The 12,877-nt window shown below is 40.1% G+C and overlaps 1 protein-coding gene across 2 annotated transcripts in view; it reads right to left on the bottom strand.

The window, feature by feature from the left end:
• Nucleotides 1-12,877, bottom strand: part of LOC126173680 (double-stranded RNA-binding protein Staufen homolog 2-like) — a 253,555-nt gene that overhangs the window by 30,789 nt on the left and 209,889 nt on the right. For both annotated transcript variants that reach the window (XM_049920977.1, XM_049920976.1), the window contains exons 14-15: nucleotides 8,805-9,028; nucleotides 6,186-6,284 (exon numbers count right to left, since the gene is read on the bottom strand). In XM_049920977.1, the coding sequence (XP_049776934.1) occupies nucleotides 6,186-6,284; nucleotides 8,805-9,028 (323 nt within the window). The remainder of the gene's footprint in view (nucleotides 1-6,185; nucleotides 6,285-8,804; nucleotides 9,029-12,877) is intronic.

Genomic DNA, 12,877 nt, shown 5'->3' with positions numbered 1-12,877 from the left:
CATAAAGGTTAGGTGGTTGTGTTGCCGCTAAATCACGTTAAAGGACGGAGAAATTCGGGAAAATTTCGAAAAAACGTATTAAAGGAGTGGTGTTTTGGTGAAAGATTACGAAAATGGGGCTAACAATTGTAGAAATAATGACGTTAAAACCTGTGGGGAGCGGCTAAAATGATCAGTGATGTGTGAAAAACGGAAGTGGAAATAAAGTGAAAGTTATTAGAACTGGCCGAAATGGTTGTTTAATACGTGAAAGCAGCTGTTATTGAACTAGAAACGGTGGATTTTATAGCAGCGGTAGTGTTGAAAGCGGAAAATAAAATTTTTTTGGTTATGGTTTGGAAGTGGGTTACGTATTGTTGAGCATATATAGGCGGGATAAAATTGTATAGTAGATTACGGTAAAAGGGGAAGGTGAATACAAAGTGAAACTACTGGTAAAAACAGAAAGAGAAAATAAAGAGAAAAAAGAGAAATAAGACGACAGGAAAGATTTCGAAATGCAAAGGCGACAATAACAAACGTAATTGTTGGGTTCAAATTAATGATATGGTTATAATAGAAGGAAACATTCCACGAAGGAAAAATATACCCAAAAACAAAGATGATGTGACTTAGCAAATGAAAGTGCTGGCAGGTCGACAGACATACAAACGAACACAAACATACACACAAAATTCAAGCTTTCGCAACAAACTGTTGCCTCATCAGGAAAGAGGGAAGGAGAGGGAAAGACGAAAGGATGTGGGTTTTAAGGGAGAGGGTAAGGAGTCATTCCAGTCCCGGGAGCGGAAAGACTTACCTTAGGGGGAAAAAAGGACGGGTATACACTCGCACACACACACATATCCATCCACACATATACAGACACAAGCAGACATATTTAAAGACAAAGAGTTTGGGCAGAGATATGTCAGTCGAGGCAGAAGTGCAGAGGCAAAGATGTTGTTGAATGACAGGTGAAGTATGAGTGGCGGCAACTTGAAATTAGCTGAGATTGAGGCCTGGTGGATAACGGGAAGAGAGGATATATTGAAGAGCAAGTTCCCATCTCCGGAGCTCGGATAGGTTGGTGTTAGTAGGAAGTATCCAGATAACCCGGACGGTGTTACACTGCGCCAAGATGTGCTGGTCGTGCACCAAGGCATGTTTAGCCACAGGGTGATCCTCATTACCAACAAACACTGTCTGCCTGTGTCCATTCATGCGAATGGACAGTTTGTTGCTGGTCATTCCCACATAGAACGCATCACAGTGTAGGCAAGTCAGTTGGTAGATCACGTGGGTGCTATCACATGTGGCTCTGCCTTCGATTGTGTACACCTTCTGGGTTACAGGACTGGAGTAGGTGGTGGTGGGAGGGTGCATGGGACAGGTTTTACACCGGGGGCGGTTACAAGGGTAGGAGCCAGAGGGTAGGGAAGGTGGTTTGGGGATTTCATAGGGATGAACTAAGAGGTTGCGAAGGTTAGGTGGACGGCGGAAAGACACTCTTGGTGGAGTGGGGAGGATTTCATGAAGGACGGATCTCATTTCAGGGCAGGATTTGAGGAAGTCGTATCCCTGCTGGAGAGCCACATTCAGAATCTGATCCAGTCCCGGAAAGTATCCTGTCACAAGTGGGGCACTTTTGTGGTTCTTCTGTGGGAGGTTCTGGGTTTGAGAGGATGAGGAAGTGGCTCTGGTTATTTGCTTCTGTACCAGGTCGGGAGGGTAGTTGCGGGATGCGAAAGCTGTTGTCAGGTTGTTGGTGTAATGCTTCAGGGATTCCGGACTGGAGCAGATTCGTTTGCCACGAAGACCTAGGCTGTAGGGAAGGGACCGTTTGATGTGGAATGGGTGGCAGCTGTCGTAATGGAGGTACTGTTGCTTGTTGGTGGGTTTGATGTGGACGGACGTGTGAAGCTGGCCATTGGACAGGTGAAGGTCAACATCAAGGAAAGTGGCATGGGATTTGGAGTAGGACCAGGTGAATCTGATGGAACCAAAGGAGTTGAGGTTGGAGAGGAAATTCTGGAGTTCTTCTTCACTGTGAGTCCAGATCATGAAGATGTCATCAATAAATCTGTACCAAACTTTGGGTTGGCAGGCCTGGGTAACCAAGAAGGCTTCCTCTAAGCGACCCATGAATAGGTTGGCGTACGAGGGGGCCATCCTGGTACCCATGGCTGTTCCCTTTAATTGTTGGTATGTCTGGTTTTGAAAAGTGAAGAAGTTGTGGGTCAGGATGAAGCTGGCTAAGGTAATGAGGAAAGAGGTTTTAGGTAGGGTGGTAGGTGATCGGCGTGAAAGGAAGTGCTCCATCGCAGCGAGGCCCTGGACGTGCGGGATATTTGTGTATAAGGAAGTGGCATCAATGGTTACAAGGATGGTTTCTGGGGGTAACGGATTGGATATATTCTCATCCTATTCAGAGAACTTCATATAAAGGAAGGGAAAGAATGTAGTGAGTTTTCAATCATTTCACAAAATATGAAAAGGTTCACATCTAGAATGGGGTTCTGTGTGACACAAGCACATGCACTGTTTGTAAACAAGCTTTGATTGACAGGAGACAAGCACGTGGCTTGTCCAGTGGGGAAGTGTGACGTCAACAAACTTTAATGGCCGTTCTCTCTAGCAGGGTGATGGAGGGGGTATTATCTGTGGCGTTATGTATGTCTTGCAGGAGGGGAAAGAGCAGAGGGGTAAGCGCGAGCGACGAGGAATGGGGAGAGGGGCGAAGGGAAAGTGGTAGTGGCACTTTCAGCACTTGGCACAGCTGGCAGCATGTACCGGTGGTATAATGCAAAGTATGCGTAAAAACAGAGAAAGACAATGCTGGCTAACAGACAGTCAAACACCGGTAATGATCCACACAGAGCGACGTCAAATTTGTGCAAGAATAGATCCTAACTGTTATAGGACAAAACCAAATGCATGGCGGCCCAGTAAAAACATTTAAGATCGTTAGTACAATACTTGCATTAATTTTTAAACAGATATTGGACGACAGAGTGCAATTCAGTGTTGATTTTCAGCAAACACAAAATTCAGAAAACGCTGAAGTAGCAGGGTGAGCAATTTTTGAAATAAAAATTATGTAGCTAAAGTATGAATAATAAAAACATTGATGGCTGTTAATACACCAGAATGTCTTAAAATTTCATTTACAGTCACATAGCAATAAGATATTTAATACGTAACTTAGAACTACTTTCAAGAGCGGAACAACACCAGTGTATGAGGCTACGACTGCCGACCAATCATCCCGTTTATGCTTGTTTACATCGGGCGAAGTATAACAGAAGGCAATGAGACATTTCTCTTAAAACCAACTACTACTATAAGAAAAAGACCCACCAGAGCACAGTTGTGGATACAATTTTTGTTTAAAATTGTACACGGGTAAGAATACATATGGGAGAACAAAATTGTCTAATGGTTTAAATGCCCTATATAATATAAATGGATAGACAAAAAACCTATTCACCAAGTGGCGGCAGTGGAACACACACACAAAAGGATTTAATTTTTACAAGCTTTCCGAGCCAGTGGCAACTTCTTCTGGCAGAAGAGTTGAAGGGGAAGAAGAGGGGTGAAGGATAAGGTCAGGATCCTGTCCGGTAAGTCTCCTCTGACCCGGGGTTCTGGGCAATTTTTCCAAACTGTATCCCTATCCGTAAATGTCTCGAGTCCTTTTCCTTCAGCCGTCTTCCTTCCCCTTCAACTCTTCTGCCAGAAGAATGAGCCAGTGGCTCCGAACGCTTGTAAAAGTTAAACCCTTTTGTGCGTTTTTCCCCTGCCACCATTTGATGAGTAGATTTTTTTATCTATTTGTTTACATCATATTGTCAATAACTGATTAAAATGGTTCAAATGGCTCTGAGCACTATGGGACTTAACTGCTGAGGTCATCAGTCCCCTAGAACTTAGAACTACTTAAACCTAACTAACCCAAGGACATCATACACATCCATGTCCGATACAGGATTCGAACCTGCGACCGTAGCGGTCGCGCGGTTCCAGACTGTAGCGCCCAATAACTGATTGTGTTTGTGGTTTAAATGCTCTGCTATGGCAGTTAAAACTGACTGCGAAACAGAAACTGAAACCACATATTTTCACAACACAGCATTTTCTTTCTCGAAGCTGGTTTTAACAGAAAACCTGTACTTTGTTGATTTTTTTAAAAAAAAGAAAAAAGAAAAAAAAAAAAAAAAGATGTGCATCCTATGTTCATCCAAACACTTAATAGAATGTTGTTTACAAATTTTAAATAAATCGGTCAAGACCTTTTCGAGATTCTTGCTGAACTATTTACTCTGTACTTATTATATGTATATCAAAAAATAGGTAGAAATGTAACTTACGCCTGTCCAAAAGTTTATTACATTACCATATAAAATTTTGAACTTAATCATTCAAGAACTTTGCAAGATTTTTGCTAATATCTTTTCCCCTTTATATAGTACATACATGTTTACAGACCATATATACTAAAAATAAAAATTGTAACCTATGTCTGTCCAATCATTTATTACACTATTGTGCTAAAATCTGACGTAAATCAGTCAAGAACTTTTCAAGGTTTTTGGTAATAATGTTAAGCTTCGACATTAAATATATGTTTGTATACCACAAATTATTAAAAAAACTTGTACCCTACGTCTGCCTCAAGTTTTATTAAGACTATCGTGAAAAAATTTCAAGTACACTGGCCAAGAAATTGTTGAGATTTTTGATAAAAATGTTTTCCATTTATACAGTAAATACATATTTGTATAACATATATACTTAAAAATCTGCAGCTTATGCCTGTCCCAATGTTTACTAGAGTACTGAGTAAAAATTTGAAGTAAATCAGTGCAGTACTTTTTGAAATTTTTGGTAAAGATGCTAAAACTGACTTGTGTTTATATCGTAGTGTAGACTACCCGAATATAATCCTCTACTGCATGTATTATTCCATGACATGTTTCCACAACTATGTCTCAAATACTGTAAGGTGAAACTGTGCTTGTAAATTACAAGTCTTCAAAAGAATTGCCATTAGCATAGTATTGTTAGGGGTAAGTGCGGACTTGGTGAAACTGCGGTCTAATTTGAACTATTTTGGTTTTTTGTGGTGGTGATACGGGCTTCTGCAAAAATTTTGCTGGAGGGGGGGGGGGCTGACAGACAGTGTATTGGGAGAACAGTTTCCAGTAATGTATCAAATGCTAGACCATCAACACATAAAAAGTCCCACCCTCCCCTCTCGCTCAAGTTTTCGTAAGTGATCTTTGAAGATGCTTGACCCAATTTTTCAACCATCCTTTTTTACTGATTCCAATCAAGTAGAGTAATTATCACAGCAGAAACTTCTTTATCACCCAACATTCTGAACCACAGCATTAGTGCACAACATTACTGGGCAGTCTAGGGAGAATGTCAAACTGCACAGTATCTAGGGGTCGTTTAAGATCACTCACCACTAAACACAAGGTGGGAAATGTACAGTACTACTATATGCATCTGACATTCATGGAAAGGCACAATGTAAAGTTGTTTTTTGTTACTGTAATTGTTGGTTTTTCTAACCACTATTTTATTTCATGATTTATCAAGAAATGATTATACAAATCCAATCAATATGTGGTTCAGTAATTAATAGAAAAGCTTGATTGTCATTTCTGTGGCTTCACACTTTCTGCCTCTACTTTTTCATTTACTTTCTGCCTCTACTTTTTCATTTGACAGCACATTAATTGCATTTAAAGTGCACACAATATTCAGTTTAATACTTTATTTACATCTGTTATTGTTGTTTCAATTATTGTTGGCTAATTTTTCTGTTATTTAGGTAACTGTTAACACATTTACTGACTTAATGATAGTGGTTTCTTTGTTATACCTGTAACTACAATTTATATCCAAACTAAAGGCAAAGCATAAATAAACATACTCAGTGTGTACATATACATTATTCGTTTTAACAAAATAATTTACAGGTTAAAGATTGTGGTATATAAAGAAAAATTGCATTTTCTATGTGATAAATACTACTGAAATAGCAACAGAGGAACAATGGCTGCACACATTTACAATATACTAACATGTTAACAGTATCTCATTTATTCAAAACTGATGATCTTAAAAGATGATACTTGGATAAAATACTGAATTTATCTCGAATTTCTTTTGCTAGCAAATTATTAATAGCTAACCTGGTCATGAGATGCATCTGTTGTTGACCCAGCACCGTGACAAACTTGAGGGGGATCAGTTGATAATGATACTAGGCTCAAAAACTCACTATGGTTTCCCTGGAACAATGCACACATAACTTCAAGCACAAGTTAAGTAATCAGTCTCACAAAAGATGACATGGGTGAGAATATAATAGGTATATATGAACTATTCTGTCACTACAATGCCACAATGCTACAGAAACATATTCTCGGGGTAACATATTAACTACACAGTAGAACAGTATGTTTTTTTCAAAATGATTAATATACCATGTCATATATGTTAAAATGTCCTTTAATCTGAGAATGGGACCTTAGAAATCATGAGCTGCAATAGGGAAGTGGTTCAGTGGAAAATGTCAATGAGTGCAAAAGATCTTTCAGTTAGCATTCCTTATGTGGAGGATCTGCCAATGTTGCTGTTAATTTATTTACCAGCTCCTCAACTGCCACCAACAGGCTGAGGAACCACTGGTCAAAACGAAAGGGCCAAAAAACTAACAAGTGGACAACAGAGGCAGTCAAACAGCATCTGACAAATGGAAACTGGTAAAATGGTGAAACTGTATATTATTATAAAACAATATGTACATCACAGGCATAAAGGAAGTTTTCTGATTTGACAGATTACTGCCAAACTACCTGTCAACATATAAACTGCACCAGATACATGTTAACTGCACACCAATGACAAAACAGAAAATGAGTCAGTCAGGCATTAACATTTTGGAGATGTGCAACGTAACTCTTGTGCTGCACAGATTATGCTATAAAAAGAGAGAGAGAGAGAGAGAGAGAAGAAGAAGAAGAAGAAGAAGAAGACGAGTGATGCAGGACCTATGTCGGTTGTTTCTCAGGTTTGTAAATGCACATCAATATTTCTCTTACATCTTTTGCATGAATAAAAACATACTATGATACTTGTACTACCACCAAAAATCACCACACACACACACACACACACACACACACACACACACACTAGCTGGCTTGCACTCGTATTGGCAGAAAAGTAATGCACATAACATTTTGTGTTACTTCCTCTGTTTTTTTTTTTTTTTTTTTTTTTTTTTTTTTTTTTTTTTTTTAAATACTTCTTCAGGAAGCGATATGATGGTAAAGTAGAAATCTGAAGTTTGACTTCTTCTAGAATTTTGAACACATTTAATATGTTGCAGAAAAATGTTTTTGCCAAGGCACTTCTGAGTCTGGCCCACTTTTGCTGCCGAAAATGGTGGGAATAGAAAGTCCGTGTCCACGGACTGCGGAAACGTGCAGAGAGACACTGCTATTCAGTGTCAGCCACTTTGCAAGTCATATAGATTACTTGCTATGGTGTTGCCATCTGTCAGTCCATGACAACTAATGAAGTCTTTCAGGAACAGAGGGAAGAGAGAGAAGAAGAAAGTGAAGATGAATCAGAAACTTCGCTGGTTCCTGCAACACCAAAACATATTGAAGCAATGGACATATGTTACGCGTTATGAGTTGAGTTTTGAAGTTTATGAAGAAGTGATGAACGTAAGGATGGACACTGTATATTGCTGTATTATAATCTAATTAGCCTAACAAGATGTAACACCAGCATTTTGAAATGACAATGTTGATTCAGTTACCCGTAGTGATTTCACTACTGGAAGTAAACTAAATGAGCGATGTTAGTTTGTGTTGAGCAGTGAAACAAAAATCGCAATTTTAACGTATTTGTATTTTTTCAATATACATATTTGGAAGGTATTTTGGATGTTACAGGTTACACTCTAGCATCAAGTGTCTTTTCTGTATTCCAATTGACTGATGGCAAGAAGTGTACATATCTGATTACTTGTGTTAGCCAATGTCGCTGCATTTGTATTCTTGGTTTGATATTCTGAACATGTTCTCGAAATGACACATTTTGAATTATAATTTATTGAAATACCAACTCTGGGATGTAGCATTATGAAATTGCATGTTACTTCATTTGAGACCCTTAATCCTGCATTTTCACTGTGAAAAAAAATCAAATAATTGTAAAATTAAGTATTTTTTGGCAGTACATTATCCTGCTTATGGTGTTCAAATCTGCAGTCCTCTCAAAAATATGTTAATGAGATTTCACTGAAGATCTTTTGGGAAAAGAAATTTAATACACCCAAAAATGCCACTGTAGTGATATGATCACATTACCAATACCCAGTATTCTGACTGGGTGATTTTGATACAAATGCACATGTTTAAAACAATTAAGCTGTCTCGAAATGTGAATATTAAAGATGTGGAGTTTTAAAATATACAACCTGAACTAACAATTTGATTCACCGAGTGCAAATGAATGGCACCAGCAACATATGACACATCTTCTTGTTTATGTGCATATCCATGGTTAACACTTCTGTTATATGATGGGTGGCTTGGGTTCACATATTTCACACACAGTAGTGGCAGAATCTACATTGTGTATTGTAGTGTGGCAAATAATTGGTTGTGTGCACCTACTTTTAATATTTGTGTTAGACATTGGTTTTGAGTGTAACAGAAAGTGGCTAGTATTGAGAAAAATTAGAATTATAAATGTAAAAAATAAATCCAACACAACTCTTAAAAATTCTTTACCTTTGGAAAATCTGAGAACTGAACTTGGAAGCCAAGCAGTTGAGCAAGATACAGTAACTGATCTTTCGGCCGGACTCCTTGGCTTTGTGGTGTTGGTGGTTTCAAAGAAGTTGTCTGCACGTTTTTATGAGAGTGGGCTGATTTTGCCAGAGCCTCAGCAGTCGGTGAATTACCACCAATAAGCAATTCTTTTGCTATAGCTGCAGTGGTTTGTATGTTGACACCTGTTAAGATTACAACTTCATTATTTTCAAGCAAAACTGTAAATCAAGCACATTAAACACAGAAATCTGTTAGATAGCATTACTTTCAAAAGAGAGAGTCACGCTCATAAAGAAACTTCAGTTTCAATTCAGTGTCATTCTGCTGGAAAATATCTGCTAAGAAAATCAAATCGAGAAGATAATATGGCGGTCTGACACTAACACCACCAACAAAATAATTATTACATTTATGTAGATTGTTCCAGAAACACACCAATCAGATAAGTTACTGCACAGTTAAACACACATTCAGGAGGGCAAGAGTGCAAATACTTCTTTCAGCCATGCAGTTTTAAGCTTTCCTAAATCTGTTCTCATGATTGCCAGGATCGCTCCTGTGTAAAGTACATGACAGCTTTCATTTCTAATGCTTTGGAATTTGTGTCGTCAATAACAACCTTGTCACCAATGGGATGTTAAATTCTAATCCTTTTCCTGTCTTGTTTAAAAACACATGAACAAACAAACACAAAAGAAAAATTGTAGTAAAAATGCAGTAAAATAAACATGCCTTATTTACCAGAAACTTATTTATTTTAAAATTTTGAACCCTCTAAACACTATGTGTGGGGGGGATATTGTTTAAGAAAAGTGGAAGAAGTTTATTTTTCAAAACCTTGAGTTCTTTTTATGTATGATGGACAAAATAAGAGCAGAGCGGACAGTTTTGACTGTGGTACAAGATAAAACAGAACTGAGCAAAAATGACAATACAGCTGTACGACAAACCAACAAAATAACAAGCTTTAGGGAAGTAACACTGAAAATCGCCATAACAGCCTAGTACCCACACAAACATTGTTCAACTAGGAACCAAAGGAAATACATGGTCATAAAACTGTTACGTTTATTAGGTCAAATGGTGACAACAATAATAGTGCACTGGATGTAACTGCAAGTAATGAATACAACTGACAACCGAGAGCCTGGAGACCTACGTATGTTCTTATGAAGACATTGTCTCCGTCTGGTGTCACTGGAGTCGTACTGCGCATGCATAACAGAGCAAGTGACTGCAGTCACACCACAACACACACTATGCTTGCCTTAGTAACCTAACTCACATCAGCCATAGGTGCGAGAAGTTCTTAGTCTGCCCAGACCAGAGCACATGAATGAACCGCATACTGTCTGTGGATCCTCAGGCAACTGGTGGACAGGACCAGCAACAGGTGCCATCTAGGTGTCAGAGTCCATGAAAAGAGGTGTCTGCATGGGCAGCAATGATTGAGGACTGGAGAAGAGAGACTCAGGTAATGAAGCCACAGATTCCATACCCATTGAACGGCAGAGCAAACTTGGTGCAATCATGTGCAGGAAGGAAACCCAATGTCAGTGTTGACAAAACCCCAACCACCAGGATAGAAGGCAATGGCCAGGCCTTTGCGACCCCAGGAGTGGCCAGGACCAAGGAAGAATGAGGTATCTCATCCATGGCCCGAGGGGGTGGCCCAATGCCCAACCTGGAACACATTTGGTTCTGGTGGCAGATGACCATGCTGGCTGTGGATGACAGCCAGAAACTAATGATGGCACCATTCAAAACACCTGACCCATACTCGTGCGTCGGGTACAAATATCAACGAAACAAGTGATACTGAGTGAAGCCTGCATGGCAGTAAGAGGGTGACCAGTGTCCACAGCTGAAGGCCGTGCAGGACCTTGGTGGGACTCTTGGCCCCATCTGGTGTTATTCTGTATGTGGTTGTGCATCTGCGTCTTGAACTTCGAGCAAGGCATCCAGCCTCTCTGTCTAACTGTGGTTGGAAGGCAGGCACCATGATGTGGCAAAAGCCATTGTGTGTACGTAAGTCCTTGAAAGAGTGCACCATGAATTTTTTGAAACCAGGGTGCAAGGCAAGCCTTCTACGGAGAATATCTTTTACAGGGTCTTGACAGTTGCATCTGCTTCAGAGATGGATAAAGAGAAAACACATCAACGGACAATAACCAGAAAGGGTCCCAAAAAGGATGGGCAAAATCAATATGGACTGTTTCCCATGGATGTGAAGGGGCTCGCCATGGTGAAAAAATAATTGCAGTGCTGCCTGCTGACAAAAACACTCGAACAGCTGCGGTAGGCAGTGACAAGGGATTTCCACCTCTTGATCAATGTCTGGCCGAAACACACGGCGCGCACCAACAATTCTGTGTGACATTCGCCAGTGACCATGATTTTGGAAGTCCTCCCACTGCAGAGCTGCAGGAACCACAACATGAGGAGTAAACTTCTGTCAACAGAAAAATAAATGCTATCCAACAGGGAGAGGTAATGATGCAATGCATAAAAATTCTGAAGCTGGTCTAAAGCCTGACTTGGTGGACTTTCAGGCCACACCTGTTGTATCATGTGTACTACATGTAGGAGCGCCTGATCCACCACCAGAGCGGAAACAGTATGGGAATTGGCGATGGGGAAACCACATGCCGTGTGCATGGCCTCCGTATCCAGTTCAAAAAAAAGTACTTCCTCCTGGTCGAATGAGGGGTCGAGGCCTATGGGAAGCTATGACAGAGCATCCACATTCGCATTTTGCGACACGAGATGAAAATTAATCTCATAATTGTACCAGGACAAGAAGAGAGCCCAAAAATGAAGACAAAGAGTAGCTCTGTCTGGTAAGGATACTGACGGGCTAAACAGGGAAACCAAGGGTTTAAGGTCGGAATAAAACTAACCTTTGTAACATACAAAAACAAATTAAATTTTTAAGGTGTAGACAAAAGCAAAAGCTGCTTTTTTTCACCTGAAAACAATGTTCCTGAGCTGAGTTACCATTTTTGAAGCAAAGGCAACAGGCTGTTGGAGCCATCTGAATGGCGGTGGGCCAGGACCTCCACCACTGTACTCAAGACATTTTTTTAGGCCAGGACCACATGATTGCCAGGTTGAATAGTCGCAAGATACAGTGCGGAGTGAAGATTATCCTTAAGCTGCACAAAAGCATGCTCACAAGCTGCAGATGAAACAAAGGAGCATGTTTTGGCTGCAACGGATACAAGGGGTGGATAACAGTAACCAAACTGGGAATGAACTTGTTATAGTATTCCACCTACCTGTGGAATGCCTGAAGTTCTAATAGATTAGAACAAAAAAAACTGTAATGGCGGTGACATGTTGTTCCAATGGGTGCCTGTCCTGGTGGGTAATTTCATGACCCAAATAAACAAAGGAAGACTACCTCCATGGTAGAACCCATCACAACAATAGCATCAAGTTAATGCACTATGTGTGTGTGTGTGTGTGTGTGTGTGTGTGTTTTCTATCTCTGACAAAGGCCTTGTTGGCTGAAAGCTCATTTTCTGACAGTCTTTTTGTTGTGCTTATCTTCGACTCAGCACCTCCACTATGTGGTAAGTAGCAACTACCCTTTTCATAATACTGTATGATTTATTAGGTCACAGAGTGACAACAAGATTGCACTGGATGTAGTAACAAGTACATCTGACAACTGAGAGCCAGAGGCCCGCGTGTGGCCTTATAAAGACACTCTCTCCACATGGTGTCGCAGGAATCATGCTGCACACATCCATTGGAACAGGTGACTGGAATGTCTCTGGCAGCTGCAAGAGGTAGTTGTGGGAGCACCATGTGAATGTCAGCGTATACTACATTTGCCGTAATGGCCCAACTCACACCCTCTGCTGTGGTAGGTGTAGTAACCGTCAGGCTACTACAAATATTATACAGGGTTCTTTCTTTCAAGGTTACGGAAGAAGAATGCACAGAAATTACAAGACACACAGAAAAATGAAACATTCCAATGGATAAAGCATCTCTCCCAGTTCTGATTTGTAACACATGCTGTG

This window comes from Schistocerca cancellata, chromosome 1 (assembly GCF_023864275.1).
Source record: "Schistocerca cancellata isolate TAMUIC-IGC-003103 chromosome 1, iqSchCanc2.1, whole genome shotgun sequence".
Taxonomy (NCBI): Eukaryota; Metazoa; Arthropoda; class Insecta; order Orthoptera; family Acrididae; genus Schistocerca; species Schistocerca cancellata.
This window is presented reverse-complemented; position numbering and strand designations above follow the sequence as displayed.